At 49.1% G+C, this 22,806-nt stretch overlaps 1 protein-coding gene across 1 annotated transcript in view; it reads right to left on the minus strand.

Moving 5' to 3' along the window:
* Nucleotides 1-22,806, minus strand: part of GTF2B (general transcription factor IIB) — a 130,781-nt gene that overhangs the window by 47,522 nt on the left and 60,453 nt on the right. The window contains exon 3 of the mRNA XM_078645982.1: nt 8,628-8,761. Within this exon, the coding sequence (XP_078502108.1) occupies nt 8,628-8,761 (134 nt within the window). The remainder of the gene's footprint in view (nt 1-8,627; nt 8,762-22,806) is intronic.

Genomic DNA, 22,806 nt, shown 5'->3' on the forward strand with positions numbered 1-22,806 from the left:
GGTGACAAGGCAACCCACAAAGCAATACTGGGGCGCAGTTCTCTGGCAGCATAAAGGCACGTCCACCGCAGACAAATTGCAGGGTCCAACACTATATGTAGGCGGGGGGGGCGGTGAACAGACAAACTCTCTGCACCCACCGTCTTGCACATTCATAGGACGCACTGCCTGCATAAGCTTCTCTCCGCTGCTGTGGTAGTGTTAGCGTTTAACCAGCGCAGTTCCACACGCACTACCCGATACTAAACAGTATCCCGTAGAGCATCCCGTGGAGACGCAGGGCACCAACAGGACCGTGCACGCATCCCGCCGTGCACTTCTGACCTTCGCTTCACAGGTCCTGAATGCCACTCAAATGTACAGGCCCCACCACCAGTAGATGCCAAAAGCGTGGGCTTCGTGTTAGCCGGGATCTTATGGCATGGGAAGCAAGAGTGCGGCGGGCTCGAGGCAACCCTTGCAGCAGCAGGCTAGCTCTCCACCTGCAGTTCGTAAAATTAAGCCGCCACACCCTGCCTCCCAGCACTCGGCAATACGGACACCTAGTGGACTCAACAGCGCCTTAGTGACTGGGATTTTACTCATCCTCACTTAGTCCTCCTCAACTGTTCCGGCCACACCAGCCCCTTACGAAGTTTCAAGTGAACTGGGCTCACGAGGACATAAAATGGCGGACTGCAGCAGTGTCTCCAATCGACGAAGTGCCTGTAGTGTCCTGCTAGGACACAGTCTAGTTGTTATAGATGTAACCCTACACTAAACACCCACCCACCACAGACGTCACTGGGTCAGGTGACGCTGCCAATAAAAGAGCCAGAGCGCACGTGCTCGTGGCCAGATCTGCTATCCCCTAACTGGTGCCCGTGTGTCTCATTGCTTACACCATGTGGGCCTAGGGCCCAACACCACATTGGCGACGAGGCCGGTAGTGAAGCCACGCGTGCCACTGCCACATCATCCTGAGAAAAGGGGGAGAGAGCTGCCCGCCTGCAGAGCACCCCCCGTAGCAGGGCGCAGCAGCGCCGAGAAGCCGGTGGGCACGTCGGAGCCCCGCAGCCTGCAGCGACCGTGAGGCCCACCGCACCTGCCTTCAAGGACGAGCCGACCGGAGCCTACCCGCGTCGGCCGCCACCAACACGCACCTCCAGGAAACAGCGAACCGCCCAGAGCCCACCTGCGACGGCCGCGAGCCTGAAGACCCCACCGGAGAGGTGCACCGGCCGGACGGAGCCCACCCGCCACGACCGCAGCCCAGGACCTGGCCCGTCGGCCGAAGGTGAGCCGGGAGCGGGAGGTGACTCCCCCCGGAAGACTGTGCACCAAAGCGGAGCCCACCCGCTATAGACATTAACATTACAGCAGAGCCGGCGGAGCCCACCCGCGGCCTGCTACGAGCGTTCCCAGCCCCCGCCGCGCAGCGTGTGTAGTGTAAAGCTGCGGCGGCGGGAGAACAATGAAAGCGGAGCCCACCCGCACGATCAGCGCGCCTTGCCGGGCGTAATTGCAGCCATTTTAATTGTCAATTAAAGCAGCGCCAGCGGAGCCCACCCGCGGCCTGCCTGTGATGCCTTCGTTTCCCCGCCTCGAGGGTGAATGAACATAACTTATGCAGGACTCGCGGAGCCTACCCGCGGCCTGCCCGGAGCTTCCCCTGTCCCCGCCGCGTGTGTGAATGGAAGCGGCGGGATGAAAGACTTCCGAGAGAAGCGCCCGCAGCGTGTGATAAGCTGCCAGCGCTAACACCCACAGCTGAGCCCACCCGCAGCGGTGGAAACACGAGCTCTTCCCATCCACGTGGGGGAAAGTGAATTCTGTCTAGCTGCGAGGCTGCATCGTTTTCCAGGAGTAGTGCCGCTTCAGCAGGTGTTTCCCCCCTCCTCCCACCATAGACACTGAAATACAAGTGCCCCAAAGTCCGAGCGCAAAGCCGCCCGCACACGCAGTGACAGGGTGCACACACACCCCCCCTCCGGCAGCGTGTGGATCAAGAAGCTGCTGCGGGGAGGGGGGAGAGCAACAGGAACAACCAGCGCTGCCGAGTTCAAATGTGCCCCCCCCACCCCACGGGATATCAAATGCTAGTGCCGGTGCACCCGGCAAGAATCAGAACATGTGCCCCGTGAACACAAGAGACAGCAAACCCAAACTGGAGCCTGTGCCTTTCTCCCCCACAAGAGGAATACTGTTAAAAAGTGAAACTTACCGGCAAAGAGGTGGCGTCCAGTCCCTGAGGCCAGCTACCAGCAGCTCCAGCCCACAGTAAGCCCCGGGAGTAGCAGATACCAGAGAGTGCACAGCCTGGGAGGAAAGCAGCATTAGGAAAGCAGCATTACTGCCACCCAGTGGCCAAAAGGAAAAGCGCACCTGCATTAACAAGGAACTGCAACCAGCATTGCACAAAGCAGTCACCCTAGGACTGTACCTATGCACAGTGTCAAGAGCCACCAGCATTCTGCCACAGAAGCAATCTCAGGCTGCGGCGACCCACAGCAAGAGAATCAAGGCACCTCCACTGATGCACAGTAGTACACCAAGAAAACAGACGCACAAAATAACTGCACAACAGCACAGCACTGCGCAGCAACACGCAAGGAGTGAAGGAACTCCACGCACCAGATAGCACTGGCGCAAGCCTGCAACTACACAATGTGAGACTGAACTAACCGTGTGCAGGAACACTGCCATGCCCAAAGGACGCCACGTCAATACGCAACCTCCTGAAGACAAAAGGGAGACCGCGCAGAAAACAAGCCAGCAACGCAGTAACACGCCACGAGGCGCAGGAACGCGCCAGAAACCCAAAACTAGTACAGACCAAAGGACTCCTGGGGGCCCAGTGCAATCAGTGAATCTGCAAGCCACCTACTTACTGGGTCGGACCCCCACACTACAGAGTCACACGTCCCAGTGCCGGCATTTTCATTCAGCAGAGCCCTGCAGATCCTGGAAGACTGCCGAGGAGCCTCCCCCCTGCTATTTGGTGGCCATCCAGCACCATCACACCTACACACACCAAAGAAACAAGCTTTGCACAAACCCACGATGGGTCAATAGCAGCAAGGGGCAACGGACTGAGTAACGCCCCAAGGAACAAAGCAGCAAGTAAATGCGCAATGCAACACAACGCAACCACAACTAGAATCTACTACCACGCAGCAAGTAAGTGCGCAACCACGCAGAAGACACCCACACCCACCAGCAAAGGGTCTGCAGATGCCACTTCCAGCGCGACGTGGACAAGAGGCACGAACGCCTCACTAAGCATCCAAGCACTGACAGAACGTCTGGAGGAAACGACTGCCAAGCACTGGGAGAACGTCCAGGGAAACGACCGCCGAGATCAAACGACGGAGAGAGCAGCGACGCCTTGTGGCCACAGGTGTTCACCGCAGCATCAACCACTCCCGCCAACGGTCCAAAGCAGCAAGTCCCTGACAACAGCCAAAGCAGCAAGTCCCTGACAACAGCCAAAGCAGCAAGTGCCTGACGACAGCCAAAGCAGCAAGTACCCAACGTCACGCAACAGGCGTCCAAGAACCCTGAACAGTAAGTGCGCAGAAACGCGCCACACAGCAACAGGAGAATCTGTCCAAGCACAAGGACACTGCCACGCCCGAATGTTGCCACGTCAACATGCAACCTCCTGAACACATCAGGAGACCACGCAGAAAAACGCGCCAGAAGCACAAGACCGCACAGCACTGCGCCGAACGTGCCATGAATCAGGAGCGCCAAAGTGACGCTACACAGCGACACGCCAATGCCACGGGACAGCACACAAAGGTCCCCAACAGAGACAGCCATGTCTCGCAGCAACCGGAGCGCCATCGTCAGCACACATGGCAGCATGCACCAGAGTTGCACCAGGAGCGGTGACGCAACCCTCCTCCGCGCAGACAAAGCGCGCCAACGCCAAAACACCGTGACGGTGAATAGCGACCACAAAGAAAATAGCACAGCATGACAACTCATGCCCAAGATGAAAACTGACCAACAAGGAAAGGAAGGGCGCGACGCCATGAAGAAAAGGAAGATGCGACGACAGGTCTAGTCAACAAGCCAAGTGAAGACAGTGTCCTACCACATGGACAAGACCACGGGGACGACATGTAGAGGGCCCGCTACATGGAGAATCCTGGTTAGCATGAGAAAGCAAGAAAGGAGACCGGACCGCGTCGAGGAAGTGAACGAAGAGGAAGAATGGAGAATCACATCACTCCACAGAGGAGGAGAGAGAACTACAGCACACAGGAACATCGGTGCTGTCCAAGGAGCATCGTAACAATCAGCACACAGGAACATCGATGCTGTCCAAGGAACATCGCAACATCCGCGTGGATCCCAGCAATCCCTACAACCTGCATTCGAAGAGACCAACCACTGATGAACTGCATGGGTGCCCCGTGAACCTGAAGCTTACCGAAGCAGAGCATACCCGAGCACTAGACAATCCACCCTTGTGGACTACGCAAGACTCGACTGTGGCCATGTCCGAAGTTCGGCAGCGACCCGTACAGCCCACGCGATCAAGTGGCGGTCCAGGGGACAAGGGCCTCGGCCGCATATCCTGTGAGAGAGGAATCCGGATGGGAGAGGTGCAGCAGCGGCAGCTCCACGACAGGCAACAGGAAGCATGAAGGCCCCAGGTAAACACCTGGCACCGAGAAATGGTCGGTTGAAGACGCTGAACCCATGTCCTAACGGCAAGACCATCCTGGCGGATGACATCAACACCCCCGAGGACATCATGAGAGACTTGGCGGTGAGTCCGTTGGCAGTTCGGCAGCGACGCCTTTGCACGGCTCATGCGAAGCCCGCACGGCCCACCCGGTCCCGTCGTGTCCGGCAAGAGGGTCCTCCCAGCGTCTCTAGTGAGAGAAGAGTCCCAGCAGGAGAGGCCAGTCTTCAAGGCTCCCGTGAGAGAGGAGTCCAGCAAGAAAGGCAAGTCGGAAGTTACCTGGCCGGACGGAGATGTGAAGGCATCAAAATCAGCAAATCCAAAGAAAGACCTCTCGTGCCATAATCGTCTCCTACAACCAACAAGCGTGGTCATCCACTGGACTAGGAACACCTGCGAGACCCCTCAAGGGTCACACCCTTTTCTGCTCCCAAAGTGAGAACACTGTACATAAGCGTCAACACAGCAAGACAAGGATGATCTGAAGTACACCGCCGAGGTGAAGCTCATCTGACTGACTTTGTAGTCCTGGAACTTTCAACATTCTCCCAGCTGATCGCCTGAAGAAGATCTGTTGGGGCTATCAACTGTTATTGTTCTGTTTTCTTACAGGTTGGACATTCGCTTTTCCTTTCATTAAAGTTGGGGAGGAATGTAGTGTCCTGCTAGGACACAGTCTAGTTGTTATAGATGTAACCCTACACTAAACACCCACCCACCACAGACGTCACTGGGTCAGGTGACGCTGCCAATAAAAGAGCCAGAGCGCACGTGCTCGTGGCCAGATCTGCTATCCCCTAACTGGTGCCCGTGTGTCTCATTGCTTACACCATGTGGGCCTAGGGCCCAACACCACAGTGCCAAGCAATACACACTTCACATCAGCCCCACATGCAACTACATCGTAGTGCGTGCCCAGGTGCCTGAAGAAATCCAAAAATCAGCCCTGCATTAACAGCCGTGTCCACACAGCCATTCCTCACCAGCCCTCAGCAGACCTCGGGTGCCAGCAGACTCCTCCCGCACCTAGCGTTCTTATCCCGGCAGACCACAGCTATGCCGATCGGCAGCTCAGCAGTTGCAGCCTCGCCCTCCTCACCGTGTTCCCGCAGCCGATCTCCTAGGGCGGTGACCTGCGGCACCGCCCTTCAAATGAGCGCCGCACTTTCCACCGCCAGGCCGCAGCTCACTTTGTCCTCGAGGCGCCCGCCACTCGCGTCCCCGGTCTCACTCTGGCAGGTAGGCCGCACCTCCGCTCCAGCAATCTCGCGGCCTTCAGCGCTTTGCCCCCAACAACTTCCACAGGTCAGAGCGGAGTATATAGGCGAGCTCTGGCTTTAAGTAGATCCGAGTCACAGCGTGTGTTGGTCGGATAAATGATGGATTAAGTGCTTGGCCGGCGGAGCTGCGAAGTTAGGCAGCCATTCCGCTCAGCAGCCGAGCCACGCCCCCCAAGACAGAAACCCTTAAAGTGATGTTTGGGGGTTGCTGGGCAGTTATCGAAGTTTATAGCGTCGGTGTAAAGGAGAAATCAAAATGTCTACATAACAATACGCTCTGTCCTACCTGCATAGACTCAGTGCACTCTTTTCGGGAAGGGAGAGCAAAGTCCTTGATTTCCCTTGAGGAATATTGCCTTAGGTCTAGATTGAAACGGGCAAGGGGACTGGCCCCCGGCCGGGCTTGTCTTGGGCGCGCCAGCAGCGCGCGTCTGCCGGTCAACCATATTTAAATAGGCCGCCTCAGGAAAGAACACAGTCACCCCACCAATCAAGAAGAGAGGGACGATCAAATAGAGGCCGAAGCCGCGCAGCCCCGGGCAAGTCAGAAGAGCTACTCCCCTGCATGTCGCTAAAAGGAAAGGAAGCAGATAAGGCTGATAAGAGAATCATAATGGGTAGGGCTGAGGCCCGGGATTACCCTTTGATGCACAGATTACTGTGGCTGACATTTAGGTGTGAACTCTGGTCCCTCCCATGAATCTTATTGGAGCATAATCAGCGTTGACGCCATTCCTGTTGTAACAGACATCTTTTAGAGAGAAGGGTGAGGAAGAAATGTCCATACCAAAGAAGTAGAACTCCACATAAAACTTTAAAAGGCCAGATCCTAAATGACATGTCTGGAAAAGAACTATGGGTAGGAAGTCTGAGAACCCATACTTTGTCATTTGCCTAGCACCCAACTGTGTTGCACAAGAAGGGAAGCTCTGTGGCTTTCTGCCTGTGACCAGCACTAGAGGCCCAGCCTGGTAGTCTCCCTGCTGGGAGAGGGGACATCAGCCTAGGAAACCAAAAATCATCTGTCTTGGATACCAGTACCTGCTTGCTTGCTAAGACCGGTGTGTCCGTGAGGGAGAGGAGCGTGTTGGAGGAAGCGTGAGCCAGAGAGGAGCCCAGACTTGTGGGACTCCAGAGCAAGGTGTGAGGAACTGCACCGCACTAATGGGGCTGTTGCCTGTGTGCGGTTTTGTGAACTTTGGTGACCTTGTATGCCAAGAAGGGCCACCGGGCACGAAGGACAGTGCTGAACCTATCAGGCCATTGCCCATGTGCAATGTGTTGAAGTGGAGACCCAGTATGCCAGGAGGTGCTGCCGAGTGCAGAGTTACTGCATCGCATTGATCAGGCAGTCACCCAAGTGCAGGACATTACCATGAGCTTGTGTGTCAGGAGAGGACGTAGAGGAGGCACCCTGAGGCCAGCATGACCAGACAGTGAGGTTTGTTAGAGTGACCCCGTATGCCGGGAGGCCCACACAAAACACTTAGGCCAGTTGTCCAGATCGTTGCCCGTGACCCCAACTTGCTGCTACAACTAAGACACAGGAGGCTTCATTCCCTAGGAGGCCCGAGAAGATGCTGTTGGAGCCCCACCAGAACAAGGAGACCACCCATCCCCCAGGAGGGAAGACTAAGACTAACTGCGTGTGGCTGAAGTCAGAACACTCATCAGGAACTGGTAAGGGGAGAGAGAAGACACCTTTCAGGAGCTGCGACAGTGAACCCGCGCAGCCCGACTTCGCTGATCTGTGCAAGAACCGCACTAACGCAGCCAGGGTTCGTACTCTTGGAGCGGGTAAGCGGAGAACTGGGCCAACCAGGCCCCAGGGTATATACCGGCTTTGGCAACCCTACTATACTCTAAGTGACTATACTTATTAACGGAGTCCAAGGTGGTATGCCCCATGAAAGGGGCCAAGAAGTTTACATTCCCTGGATGCCAGTGAGACATAGCAGCACACTAATTATATGAGAACTTAGTAACTAACCCGGCAGGGTGGCCGGACAACTACTAGGGGGCCTACTTCAAGAGGGACTATGTTACTGCATATGGAATGTCATTGTAACTTTGCATGTGTAGAATTAAAATACTTTTTATACAAAACAAGTATTTAACTGGGCATCTATTTAATGTGGGCACTGTGAGCATGTGGAGTTGTGACATGTTTACTGATCTGTATCTACACTTCCCTCCGAGGAAGCCTTGGCTGCTTGCGCTACGTTACCAATTGAGAATCAGACGCAGAAGGCGCTTGACCCAACTGAGCAGGATCCACAGTAGGAGTAAACAGCCCAACAGCCTCGGTTGGGCCCAGTAAACCCTTCTTTCCCTGTGGCCCCTCTGAATTGGGTTCTGACAGTTGTTGAGGTAGAATTATAACAAACTAGTGTCACCTTTAGGTCCAGGTTCATTGTTGTGGGCACCTTAGAAAAAACAATCTTGAGTTGCAACAATGAAAATTTTGATGTTCTATATTATTACTTTCGGAAAAATTAACCTGTTTGACCGCACCATCCGTATTTTGAAATACATGATTGTTGGATTAGAATTCCATTTGACGTAAATATTTTCGATCTGAACTTTCAAAACATGTTACACCAGGGAATTAGGTGAAGAAGAAGAAAAGCATTTTAGTAAAATTAAATTATTAAATAGTATCAGCATACCTTGCCAATCATTGTCGTCAAATCACCACCACTCAAAAGAGGATTTTGGGTATCTCCCACTCGAGAAGGGTCTTTGGCGGCTTTGTCATTGCTGAAAGTTCTCCATTCTGAGCCTACATCAATAACCCGGTCACCTAAGAAAGTAGGAAAAAAACTGCTTACTAATTGGACTCAAAAACGTTATTTTTCAGCTCATCAGTTATTAGTTTGTGGCACTTAAAGTAATTACCGCCTTCATTCAAAATGTTACATTTAGTAGTATAGTAAGTGTACATGAGCATCCAGGAATGAAAACACCAAGTTCTGTGTTGCCATTATATGATTTTGTGATCCTCTTAGGATCAGTGCTAATGCAGTAATAAACGTTCTCCTCGGAATAGAATGTGGTTATTGTTTCGTGGGGGAAGCTCAAATGGGGAAAGACTGATGGGCGATTTGATTCACAAATTACTTGTCCAAGATTCCTGTAGGAAATCATCCCTGGACTACTAAACACTAACATTGACTCCACATATTTCCGTCTCTCTAAAACAGACAATGTTACGCAACAAGATGTTTGCTTGAAATCAAAATCAAAATGTCTAATATAAAGGATGAAAGCTCTGTAGCATTAAATAAAGAATACTTCATGCATGTTGCAATGATGAGGAATTTCGGATGGCGCTACTAGTAATGATATCTTGATTCCATCAAAGCTGGGGGAGATAATGAATATTGTGTGATTTACTGCAAATCTCGTGTGTTACACTAAATCTCATCTGTTCCTATAAGAATACAGTCCCCTTTATGCTCCAGTTTTGAAGTATAATACTCTGCAACTGCTGTGCTTCTTGGGGAAAAGTAATTCCTTCATGTGACAACAGATCTAGGGTATTATTTACTTTGTTTAAAATTAGGACTTATGGTTTATGTCACTACATATATCCGTACTAGTAGCCTTATATTTAGCATTGTTCTAATCGGATTAAACATTGGTCTAAAGTAACAAATGTATACATTCTTTGTTGAACTGAGCAGGACTTGGCAGCGGAACAGACCCTCGGGTGAATCTTTAAAAGTAAACCAATTAAAGACCTGTACCCTGGTACAATGAATTACATTAAAACAAAGTATTTACAAAATTTTCCTGTCAAAATAATTATTTCACCGAAATCATGATGCATCACTTAATATCATCTCACATTTAAATATGGATAGGACAGAATAAGATAAGAAGCCAGTAAAATGACTTGATAAAGCAGAAGATTCTTAATGCCCTAATCAGGTATCCAGCAACATCCTGTCCATACTAAGGGGAGTGATTTGAATTTTAGGGAGACCGGAGTAGAGGGTCTTAGCATAGTCCAAACTCAAGTGCACTAGCAAACAGGCAGACACATTGGGAAGGATAATAAGGGGAACTGGAGGTAAACTATAAATAGCACTTTGTGTTTCAATGAGACCACCCCAAGATTTGACAGTATACGATAACTCTGATTGTGTGCGACAATGTTGAATTCAGTAAATCCGTTAATCAGAATGAGCAAAGAAAATACTTTGTAAATCTGGAGTACATTTGGACTTCCACTGGACCAACTCAACTTACTAGTCAGCACAATCGGAGTTTCACTTTTCAAAGTCATGGCATTGTTGCTCGGATCAGAGCTTCTATTTATGGTTGCTCGTCACACAGTACCTGAAGCAATTACTGCATCACCGGAGGGTGCAGAAGCAGCTAGTCACAATAAATTCCTATTTTTTATAGTCTTCCGAATGTTTAGGGCATGAGGATATGTTAAAATGATCCAGTAAATGAACTTCTTGACGTTTCTCCCTTCACATTACTCACCTGGGTCTCATTCTTCCCTTTTTCAGTAGACTGCAACAATGATTCTCTCTCCAGTTGTATTCTCACAAAACGGACATATCTTCCCCGTTTACATTTCATTTTTTTTTTTTTATCTGTGCATTTGGGTTTCAGTCTCAACTCCTTGAGCGCTCATGGCGCTCGTCATGAGGCACAGTGGCGCTGTGCTCATGACGAGCTGATCTTGTCATGACTGCCGCGAAACGCCCACGCCGGGATAATTCCCCTGCTGTGCTGGGCGTTTAATTAAACGGGCGTGGTCATGACGAGCTCAGCTCATCATGAGCACAGCGCCACCGTGCTGCGTGACGAGCCGAGCTAGTCACGAGTATCGCGCACGGCCTCCCTCCCCCAGCACCGTGGGGGGATTATCCCCGCCGGGAAGGGGTTAAATGCAGTTTAAATGAACATCAATAAGCAGACAAGAGAAGTTGATGTCTTCTACAATGTGGATTGTATGGACTGGCCCAAGTCTTCTCAGAATACCTATATAAAGCACACAACAGAGGCAAAGAACAAGCTACTTACCTTTGGTAACGCATTATCTGGTAGAGACAATATCTAGCTCCAGATTTCGACCTTTGAATTTCCAAAGCATCAAACTGATTCTGGGAAATTTTGCATGAGCAGTACTCCTGCGCGCCGTTGGGGGGCTCCGTTTGGCTCTGCGAGACGTCACAGAAGTCATTTGTGATGTAGCAATCACCCATATAGGCACTCATGCACGCAGACGTAGGATACTTTTCCACGCCAGAAGCGCAGAGCCAGGAGGTAAACTGACTTGTGTGTGTCAAAACTAGGACCCTGAAAGGGAACAACTCTAGCCCTGTAAATGAGTCGGCAGAGTGGGGAGACATGGGTGGGTCTGTAAAGAATCTGCAGCTAAATATTGTCTCTACCAGACAATGTGTTACAGAAGGTAAGTAACTTGTTCATCTGATAGAGACTTCTATCTGCAGATTTCTTACCTCTGAATAGATACTCAATCAAGCCATACATGTTGGTGGTGGGCTGAGGACAGATTTCTAGACTAAAGTCCTGCAGGACCGAACGGGCGAAATACTAAACTTGGAATGATTGGAGGCAGCAGCTGCCAAGGGGTTGGGTGGCAGACAACTTCTGGCTACCACTCCCACAAGGTCGGAATGCACAGGGTCCATGTCCTGGCACAACTAGGGGAGTATGTGCAGGACGGCGGCTAGGATATGGCTGACGCAGTTTATAACCCCTTCTATTGCCACAAAAGGTAGACTGGCCACGAGGAGTAATCAGGAGGCCCAAGTATCTGCCCACAACACGAGATTCACAATACACAAATCTGTCTGTGGGGGTGGGAGGTGGAGGGATTCCTCTATCCCATGCTTCACCATGGAGCCCTGGGTCTTCTAAAAAGAAACCTAGAGTCTGACAGGTACTTTATCATTCACAAGCACACATACACCTAACACATGTAGACAGCAGGTAAGCACTGCACATCATTATGCCCTTCATCGACTACACTATTCACAGGCACACACACACCCCAGCACAGGCATCTAACATGCATGAACTGCACAGTACTTCATTATCCGAGTATTGTACCCTTCATAGGCACAGATATACCCAGCAGCGAAACATTAATCATGTCCTGCGCAGCACTACACACCAATCCGATGTAGGCCAATGGGTGAGTTAAGCACACAGCAGCTGAACTTTGAGTGAACCCGTAGGCCTAACTTCAATGACACAGGAAACAAGCATTGGCATAGCCAATAGGTCTCGCTTTTGGGACCTTATAAGTATTTAGTTATGCAGCACAATATCCTTGGTGCAACCACATCAACTGTTGCATGGCTAAACACTTATAAGGTCCCAAAAGGCGAGACCTATAAGCTATGCCAAAGCTTGTTCTTGTTACTAGAGGTACCCTGACTTCATGAGATATTTAGACAGGTTTTTACCATTAGGTGGCAGAAAAACAGTTGGATCCACTGCTGAATGTGAACTATTACTTAACTGTATGATTACTAATGCCGATATGAGTTAGAATAGGTCTGATACAAACCACTTCTGGTTCAAAATCCTTCATGCAGGACTGACTGGCCTCTTTTGAGAGATCAGATTTCTACACCATTCTGGTTGTTCTGCCTGGAAGGACATTCTATTTGCAGTACAGAGTGCTGCAAATTGGTTATTAAATAGTGAAACCTATTAAAATGGTAAAAATCTTGTAGCACGATAAATTTGCCGTACACAAACGCACTGACAAAAGCATTTAAATTTGAAATACACGTCACGCACTGCCTATACAAGTATGAATTCTTTTTGAACAGTCAGCACTAGTTTCCCATGAATCCTCTTGCAGAGTATGGGTTTTCAACAATAATACATTGTTATAGGCAAAATTTTAGTAGGCGCAAGTTACATCCATTTATTTCTATCTCATGGTATAGATTTGGTGTGAGCTGACCTGTGCATTTAACCAGTACATATCCTCCTTTTTTTCTGTCGGGAATAGAGACGGAGCAATCAAAAACATGGTACCACATCCAGGTACAGCAGAAACATATGTACAACTACTGAACTGGAATCTCCACATGGGGATCGTGCAGGTTTCCTTTCGTTTTGTAAAATGGCAACGGAGCAAAATAGTTCACTTCATTATGAAGCAGCACATTAAAATGAACTCGGCTGCAGCATTAGAAGACCAGATGTGACAACAGATTTTAACATCTCACATGTTTAGCAGGTGTATCATGAGTACATTTGAGCACGTTTGGAAACATAACAAAATGAGATTTTGCGTTGGGATTTTGGCAAAAAAGTGACATAACCCTGATGCAAAATGTGGGCCTCAACTTATGAAATTCTTATTTTAAAAACTCTGCCACAAAGAAAAAAGGAGAAACATGACAGTACATCTGTTCTGCTTAATTGATTGCAAAGCCTGTATTTCAAAATATCTTATGGGATCAAGGCTGGTAGAGGAATCATTGTATCCTCACTAAATCTCAAGGAACAATAATAATGGTAACAGAACCCTGGAGGCCAATGCATTAGCTAGAGAGATCAGTGCCACTGTTTGAAGTGTACGACCGAAAGCCCACTCTATGAATATTCGTATTAGATCTGCTTGACAATTATGCTGTCACAGTTGAGACCTAAAAACTGTTATGGCCCTCACCCCTCTTACTTAGTCACAATAGGTTTTTGTGTACATGGAAGCTCACAGTCAACAGTTGCTTTCAGAGCATTTCAAGATTCATTTGTATATGTACATATGGTTGACTCTTTAGTAAGGGAAATGCAACACAGGTAACAGAGGTTTAACTTACCAAAAAATTATTGAAAAGCACCAAATTAATTGTTGTAATACTTCCTGGACCGGAAGCGGTCAGTGGAGGTTGCCAAGCATGACACAAACAGGACAGCATTTTGACAGCGGAGCAGAAGCGGGACTTGGAAGTTAAATATAGGGTGACAGATATGTGCAGGCTGTCGTATTAGGGAGGGTGGTAGACAGAACAGACCAGTCTGAAACTATCTAGCCTCCCTTGAAGACTAGCCCACTAGGTGTATTGCCTTTGTCTGCAACCCGTTGCGATGCCTCTGTGGAGACAGTCAACGGGCAACTCCAACCTATACATCAAAGTTTAGCCAATGGATTGTAATGTTGTTGTTATGCGTCTCGAAACAGATGCAAAACTAACTTTAAAAAAAAGCAACACTGAAGTCTGGGTAGGATGCATTAAGCGTCACGCAAAGAAAAGCAAACTCGAAAACATGTAGTGCCCCTTGAACCACTGTACAGTGGGGGTCTGACAGCGGACAGAGGGGACTGCAATGGAGTACAGATGGCATCATCAGGCTGCTGATGTTGGCATCCTAAGAGACATGTCCTCCTAGCATGCTGTGAAAGGTGTTAAATAGAGCCCTACTAGCGACTCTGAACTACAATTTCCATACGGATACAGCTTCCCCATTATTTACAGCCCGCGGGAGGTGCTACTGACAGGAGGGGGAGGGTTAATCGTGGAGATCTGCACCCGCTTTGCTCCACTCTGTCTCCAGCATTTGCAACTTCGATCTCCACCGGCCGCCACCAACTGTCAACACCGCTTCTCGCACCCCCAACCTCCCTGCTCCCCTTGCGGGAGCGTGCAACTATAAGCACGCTCCCGCAAGGAAATCGCCAAGATGTGCACGTGTAGCCTTGCAAGCAGTGCAACACGTGCACGTCTTTGCAGGGAAAGCTGTGCTGCGCTGCATAGGCGAGACCTAAAAGGGAACTGCTCACTCCTGCCAATCACTTACACAGTATTATGCCACCACCGCGCTCGTGCTGCTTAAATCCTGGTAAAGGCAGTAGCCTTTCACCACTATGAGGGTAGCACTTTAGGTGTCCCTCCCGGTCCAACAAAACCACAAACCCGAGACAGGCCAGTTTCATGGTGCATACGCAAGATCAGCATTTGCCAGTGACAACAAAACTCAGCATTAGGGATTCAGACATCAGTACAGTTGGGGCACCAAGGGCAGGAATGCACGTCCATTACCATGCAGAGGCGTAACCGTCCCGACAACTACATACAATAATTTGGTGGAATATTGAAACCTGGCATTGACCCCCAACCTTACACAGTACTACAGGAACAACCTTCATTGGAAAAAACCTGCAAATCCAGGACAGCCAATAGTACAAAAGGCTTTGCAAATTTATAAATCAAGCTGTACAAAAAAGTAACAACCCTCAGCAACAGATTTTGAAGTAGAAAGATCATCCAGATTAGGTATAGATGGTAGATCACAAGTTGTCAACATTGTTGACTTGATATATGAAGGACAGAGCGGGCACCGGCTGTCTCCTTGTGAAAGAGGACACTCAAAAAGGGAAAGGAGGAGCAGTGTAGAGGTTTGAGAATTTTACCTGTAGTTTTTAATGGAGTGATTCAGCCTGTTACTTTGCACCCAATTTCAAACATGACAGATATCCCGCGATTTGCTCTAAATCCATGGAACTCTTGAATTGTGACATATCTAGGTGCGATGCCATTCAGTAACTATTTGAATTTACAGGCATTTATATAGCGCATGTCTACCAGGCGGTTTCATGGCGCTGGAGGATGCCTAACCGAGGGTTGGAGCAAAAGAATCACTGGGAAGGGAAGGCACGTGAAAAAAGGAAAGTCTTAAGGGCCCCACGAAATTCAAGTTAGCAGGGGAGAGATCTAATATGCAGGGGTAGGGTGCTCCAAAAGATAGGGGCTAACAGCAAATTTCAAACCCCCTGATCTGCTTTTCTTGGACCGGGGAACAGAAAGAAGGAATTTAGTGGAGGAGCGAAGGTCTCTGTTAGGACGATAAACCTTGATGGCCGATGAGATGAATGCTGGGGCAGTCCCTGCTATGGCCTGAAAGGTAGTGCAGCCTAGTTTAAATAGAGCCTGTTCCTTAATAGGCAACCAGTGCAGGGATTTAAGTAGCGGAGTAGAGTGATGGAATCTGGGCAGCCCGTAAATCAGGCGAGCAGCCTGATTTTGAACTAGCTGGAGACGGTGAAAGGCATATGCGGGGGAACCATTGTACACTAAATTCCCGTAATCCAGCCGGGAAAGGACCATTGCCATTAAGATTAATTTCAAAGCGGGGAGAGAAAAGAACCGGGAAATTTTCCTGATGGTGCGGAGGGCAAAGAAACAAGAGGAAACAACTGAACTGATCTGGGAATGGGGAGTGAGGTGTTTGTTAAGTGAAATCCCAAGTGTTTTAACTGAGGGAGAGGGCGTAGGGGGAGTGCCCAGGGAGGGAGGCCAACAATTGGGGGACCAAGGGCTAGGGGTGTTACCAGTGACGACAAGTTCAGTCTTGTCGGGATTTAATTTGAGATGATTACAATTCATCCAATCACTGATGAATAGCATGACAGATTGAAAATTGTGAATACTGACGGGAGAACTATGCTGGTCTTTGCTGAGAAGTGCCATGAGCGACATATGAATGTTGAAAAGCTGTGTGAAAAGGCAGTATCCAGAGCCCCACTTTATATCAGATGGTGTGTGAAAAGTGGCCAACTTTAATTGGTGGGTACTTTTAGACATCTTAGTGCAGTCAAAGCTGTCTCTAAGGTGGTGTCCAGGATTATAGTATACTAAGAGAGCCACATCACAGGAAAGCATGATATTCAAAAGAATATCAGGATCTGCAGGTGATGTTTTGCAATAAGGAATGATGGGGATACCCTTTTTAACAGACAATGCATTTCCTAAATGACATTTGTTGCATAATAATGGGGACTAGGACCACAAGTTTTTTTTAACCGCATGCGCGCTAGCGGTTTTCCCGCTGTACGCGGCGGTTTTTAAAAACCCGCGTTACATGACGAGCTGAGCTCGTCATGAGTGTACGAGAGGTGTAACTCATGATGAGCTCAGCTCGTCATGAGCGTCGAAGGGGTTAAGCACTGTAGAACGGCAGAGGTATTATGGAGGAAGACTTCATTAATTATAGACTTTTGTAGACTTCAGCCTCTTCTATGCGAGTCAATATGTGCAGAGGTTTGAGGTATGAGTTTCATCAGGTTAGAGCTAAGTGCAGGAGTCTTAGTCAAGATACTGGACTAGAAAGAATCTATTTTTAACTCAAAGATAATCTTCAGAGCCTCCTGCTGTTGTTGCATGGTGAGTAGACGGCCTAGTTACTTTGGACCATAGAAGATCCACAATTTCATGGAATATTGACTAGATTGATCAGAGTCAGAAATACATGGCAAAAAGTACAACTTTGTGCTGCAAGTGAGGCTTGTTTGTAGCTTGAGATGTCAGTGACTAAGTAATGTTGTGCCATTGTCTGGTCGTGGCATTTGTGGTTTGTTTCTTCTTTGTAATTGTTGGTCAAATTTGTGAGGAATCCAAAAGAGGAGGGCCCTCAGAAGATGTGGGTGGGATGGTCCCAATCTGGTGGGCTATGTGGCTAAGCCTCATTATTTCTTACGAGAAAACTACGGGTGGGCTCCAATCAGCAAGGCTGAGCCGGATTATCAAAAAAACGAAAACAGGATGCCAGAGCTGATGTAATAATTTAAACAAACAATGTGCTGACCAGAACCTGAAAAGAAAATTCAAGAACGGGAATTGCTACTTAATAGCTTTTTATTTCAATTTTTTAGAAAAGCAGATTTATGTTTTTCAAACGATCAAAAAGAACATATTCAAACAAGCATTTACAATGCAATGGTTTCGCCTTTGGAAAAGTTAGAGCTATTGGCATTGTAAATGACAAATTTTGTATTATTGTGTTGGTTTTGAAAACAGATAAATAAATGGCATTGTCATTTACATTGCCATTAGCTTAATCTCTTGCAAATGTGAGACCTATTGTACCCTACGGACGAGCTCAGCAGACAGCAATTACTACCACACACACACACCCAGAGCCACACACACACACACCCACCCAGAGCCACACACACCCACTCAGAATATTAATATTTGGCTTTTAAGGACTAAAAAGAATGTATTTACCATAACCAGGATTCCGATTTATGTACAAGGTAATGTGAGAATCTGTATTACTTGATCGAAAATCAGGTTCTGAAATGACCAAAGGGGTAAATATTCATACTAATATTCTCCTAGATTATTAGATTACAAGCTTCATATCTATTACCATCAAGACCTGTCAGGGGCGTAGCTAGAACTTGTGGCGCCCGGGGCTATCCCTCAGGTTGCCGCCCCTTGGAAGAGGGGAGGGTGCTGGGGAAAAAGGACGGTGAGCACAATTAAGAGACAAAATAACAGGCCCCGCCATTGTGTGCCAGCCATCTTATTATTAAAGAACAACAGACCAGGAAGCAGTGTTGCAGCCTTGATTGGATGACTGGTGTTATTGTGACACTGGTAACCTTTCCATGAGTCAGTCCTGTTTTATAGGCACACGGAGTTCACTAACTAGGGTGTAAGGTGAAGCGATTTTGGAATGAGCTACAATATTACTGTGCCCTTTAAGATATAAAGGGAGGGTGACAGGGAACGACTTGCACAAATCTAGCTCATAAAAGCCCACCACTGAGATCCAGATTGTGTCAATATTTCCACCCTTCCTCGTGAATAGAAAAGTTGCCTGCATAGGAGGGATTATGGGTATATTACTTCTCTCCCCCCTCTGTGGTAAAGTGGACGATGCCTAACTAAGGGATTTTAAAGTAGTGGTTCATAGCTGCCAAGGTTTCAGATTGCTTTGTGTGACATTTTCATAATTTCAGCGTAATTATGAGTGACATTTCAAAAACTAGGTGTGACACTTTTTCCGCAAATCAAAACCATGGAATTAGAACGAGGGAAACATAAATATCAGACATTACACCCATAGGGGTCACAACCCGGACACAGACTGTACTTTATTTCAAAAAGACACAATGAGCAGTTTAATAAAAATCAATTTGCGGATTATAGCAGGGTTCGCAGCCCCGCTCATTATTTATTATTTACCCGAGGCTGAAAATACATGTTATTGCTATTCTAAGCCATTACCATACGACACAGTAAGGCATCGGAGGGAGGGGGGTGGGGCAGGGCAAGCCTCAGGAAGAGAGGCTGACTGAAGTACACATGGCCTAGTTCAGAGCCCGACTGTAAGCTGTATTCTCAAAAAAAATACACTTTTTGAGAGAGTGAGCAGTTATATTCATAAATAGTTGCACGCCCGTCAGCCCTGGCCATGGTTTACTGGTATGTCACCGCCTCTACCTAAGAGTACTTGCACCAGTGCGTGTCATGCAGGCTGTCTAAAAACACACATATGGCACAGAAGTCTTAATTTTAAAACATACCGGCACTCTCTCTCTCTGGTACATACTTCATTCTGATGACCAATGGCTTCGTGTGGCAGCTGAGCCCAACTCCAGCACTTCTCCTCCGGGGCTCCATGCGTCTCCGGGCGGGACTTCCGTCAGCTGGAGGAACACAACTCCGCTCCTGCCGTCTCTTCCCCCGGGGCTCCCTCAGCACACGGGAGCCCCGCACCATCCAGCACTTCTCCTCCGGGGCTCCATGCGTCTCCGGGCGGGACTTCCGTCAGCTGGAGGAACACAACTCCGCTCCTGCCGTCTCTTCCCCCGGGGCTCCCTCAGCACACGGGAGCCCCGCACCATCCAGCACTTCTCCTCCGGGGCTCCATGCGTCTCCGGGCGGGGGCGGGACTTCCGGCCTTCTCTCCCACGCACCATGCCAACGGTGCTTCACCCTAACCCCCGTTTCCCCTCCCTTGCCCCACAGGACTCTGCTGACTTGCCTGACGCCGCGGCACCTGAGCCCTTCGAAGCATTCTTGAAGGGAGAGGACACGGACGGCGGGAGGGGACACGGACGGCGGGAGGGGGCGGAGGGGACACGGACGGCGGGAGGGGGCGGGAAACGTGCACAGGACAGCGAGGGGGGGGGGGAAAGGCACACGGAGGGGGCGGGACGGACGGCGGGAGGGGGCGGGAGAGGACACGGAGGGGGCGGGAGAGGACAGCGCATCTGAATTCACTTTCAGTGAAAGGGGAGGGAACGGGAAAAAACGTAACTCCGCCCTGGGAAAAAATCTCGTGAACGCCCCCGAATCTGGTCCGGCCTTGACGGACAGATCCGGCACTCAATGGCTAGCCGCCATTTATGGAGCTAGCCAATGAGAGCCGGGGGACGTTCCCGAAGTGCTTAGTGTCGACATAGGATTTCACCTGCGCTGAAAAGCTGTGCAGAGCTGAACCACAAGAGAGAAACTACAATACATAACCAGCGCACATATTGAGCTAGCAAAAGTGTACCTACCAACACGCACACAATAAGGTAGCAAGAGTAACACTGCGAGAATACCAGGCAGACACTGATCTAGCAAGAGTAAGCCGCAAGAGTAAGCCTTCCAAGGATATCAGTACACTCAAGATATCAGTACACTCAATGATATATAGGAGAGAGCCTACTACTCAGTCTGTGTGCTGGCAGATACCCAGCACGCACTCTTCGCTAGCAAGTGAACGTACAAACAATACCAATGCACACACGGAGACGGTGAGCTAGCAAGAGCAAACCTAAGAAGAAGAATACCAGAGAGACACTGAGCCAGTACGCGTGAAACTACGAAGAATGTCGGTACGCTCTCTGAACTACAGGAGAGAACCCACGGAACATATTCAGCACACACAGGGCTAGCAAGAGTTTACCTACGAAAAATACCAACACGCACACATACAATGAGCAGGCACGAGCAATCCTAGGAACAATATAACCAGCTAGCCACTGAGCGTTCAAGAGTGAATATAAGAAACAAAACTAGCACACACTCTGAGCTAACAAGTATGGACAAACAAAGAATACCACCGCGTACAATGAGCCGGCAAAAGTAAATCTACGAAGAATAACAGCACTCACACCGCGCTGCCAAGAATTATCCTAAGGGAATACCACCACACTGAGCTAGCAAGAGCATAAAAAACAAACAAGAATACTAGCACATACTGAGCTAGCATGATGTATTTACACCAAATTTGAACACATTGACAGAGCGAGTAAGAGTGGAACTACACAAATCACCACCACGCTCACTGAAAGGTCAAGAGCGAGCATCTCTGAACAATACCAGCATGCACACAATCAAGTGGGGGCATATACGGAAAGCATCAGCAGGACACAGCGCGTGCAAGAGTGAACTCACGCCGAATTCAGGCACGCGCACCAAGCTAGCAAGAGTGAACCTACACAAAGATAATCACACACGCTCAGCGTGCAAGAGTGTACGTGTGAAAAGTATCAGCACAATCACAAGCTGACAAGAGTGAGCATCAACGAAAGAGGCACTACAATACTGAGCACACCGGGCTAGCACGAGTGAGCCTCTGCGGAAAATACCAACACACGCACGACGACGATCAGAGTGATAATCTACGAAACATAGCATCTCACACACACACACCGAAGTAACAAGAGGAATCACCCAGGAGAATTAACAATAAACGCACTGATGTAACAAATATATGTATCTGTGGGGAAAAGCAGCGCACACACGAGGTATGGGAATTTACTGGAAAAAAGCACAAGTATCGAGGTGACAAGTATGGGCAGCTTTGAGGAATACCGGCACACACGCTGGAATAACAAGAGCGAGCATCCACCTTCGATACTACAGCAGGGCAAAGGGAACTCAAGAGGCCGAAAACTCAACAGTGCACACCGCGTAGCACAGGCGAGAATCTACCCGCCGGCGCAAAATAGTGCGGGTATGTGAGAAGTGCCACACAACACACAGGTGCACACACTAATGCAGCACGAATGAACACAATTACGTGCATTGGTGTCCACGAGGTAGGAAATTTGAAAACCTACCACAAACCTCACTGGTGATGCTGTACACAGGGAGCATTTTTCGAAATAAGAACTCGCACACTTATATAACAACAGTGAGCAGATATGTGTCCACGCTGGAAACAGGGCGGCTTCTATGAGAAACACGGCTACAGAATGGTCGGTTCTCTTTTAAAACTACTTTATATGAATTGTGCAAATGCGCATGCAAGTGTCGTTGACTTAATTTACGCCGATAATTGTATTGCTACTATATATAAGAACTGGGCCACATTCGACGTATTATAAAGTCGCGCTAAGGTGCACAGTGCTGTAAACAGTGCTGAAGGTTCCCGCTTGTGGTTTCCGGCAAGTCGTGCAAAGGAAAAGTTATTCACATGGACATCCACTTTAAACTATTAGGAGCAGAAGAGTTTTTCTGTTCCGAATAGCGCATTATTTGCAAAGCTCAGTCGCGCATTATTTCACACACTCACTGGCTGATAATGTGAATGGAACGTGCTGAGCGTGAGCACTGCGCGTGCTGGGTGCTTATTTCAGTAGAGGTTGTGAGATTAGTAAGTGTTACAGGGCTCCGCGGCCCCGACAGTGGGCGGGGGGGCGCAGGTGCCTACCTGCCGGCCTTGGTGATGATCATCTCGGTGCCAAAGTCGTGGAAGCGCTTCCAGAGCTCGGACCCCTGCAGCTCCACCTGAGCGATGGGGGGCGAGGCAGACCTGCTCTCGGCGCAGGGCTTCGGCCGCTTCTCTGCAAGAGACCGAGAGAGGGACAGTGAGACAGGGCAGGGACTGTGAGACAGGGCAGGGACAGTGAGACAGGTCAGGCAAAGGGAAAGGACCAGGGGCGCCCCAGGGACCAACGAGACAGGGTGCCAGGGCTAGGGCGCCAACAATTTATGTATTTGAAAGTGTCACCAGTGCGTGTCATGCAGGCTCCTCCGGGGCTCCATGCGTCTCCGGGCGGGACTTCCGTCAGCTGGAGGAACACAACTCCGCTCCTGCCGTCTCTTCCCCCGG

The sequence above is a fragment of the Lissotriton helveticus genome, chromosome 1_1 (assembly GCF_964261635.1).
Source record: "Lissotriton helveticus chromosome 1_1, aLisHel1.1, whole genome shotgun sequence".
NCBI classification, from domain to species: domain Eukaryota; kingdom Metazoa; phylum Chordata; class Amphibia; order Caudata; family Salamandridae; genus Lissotriton; species Lissotriton helveticus.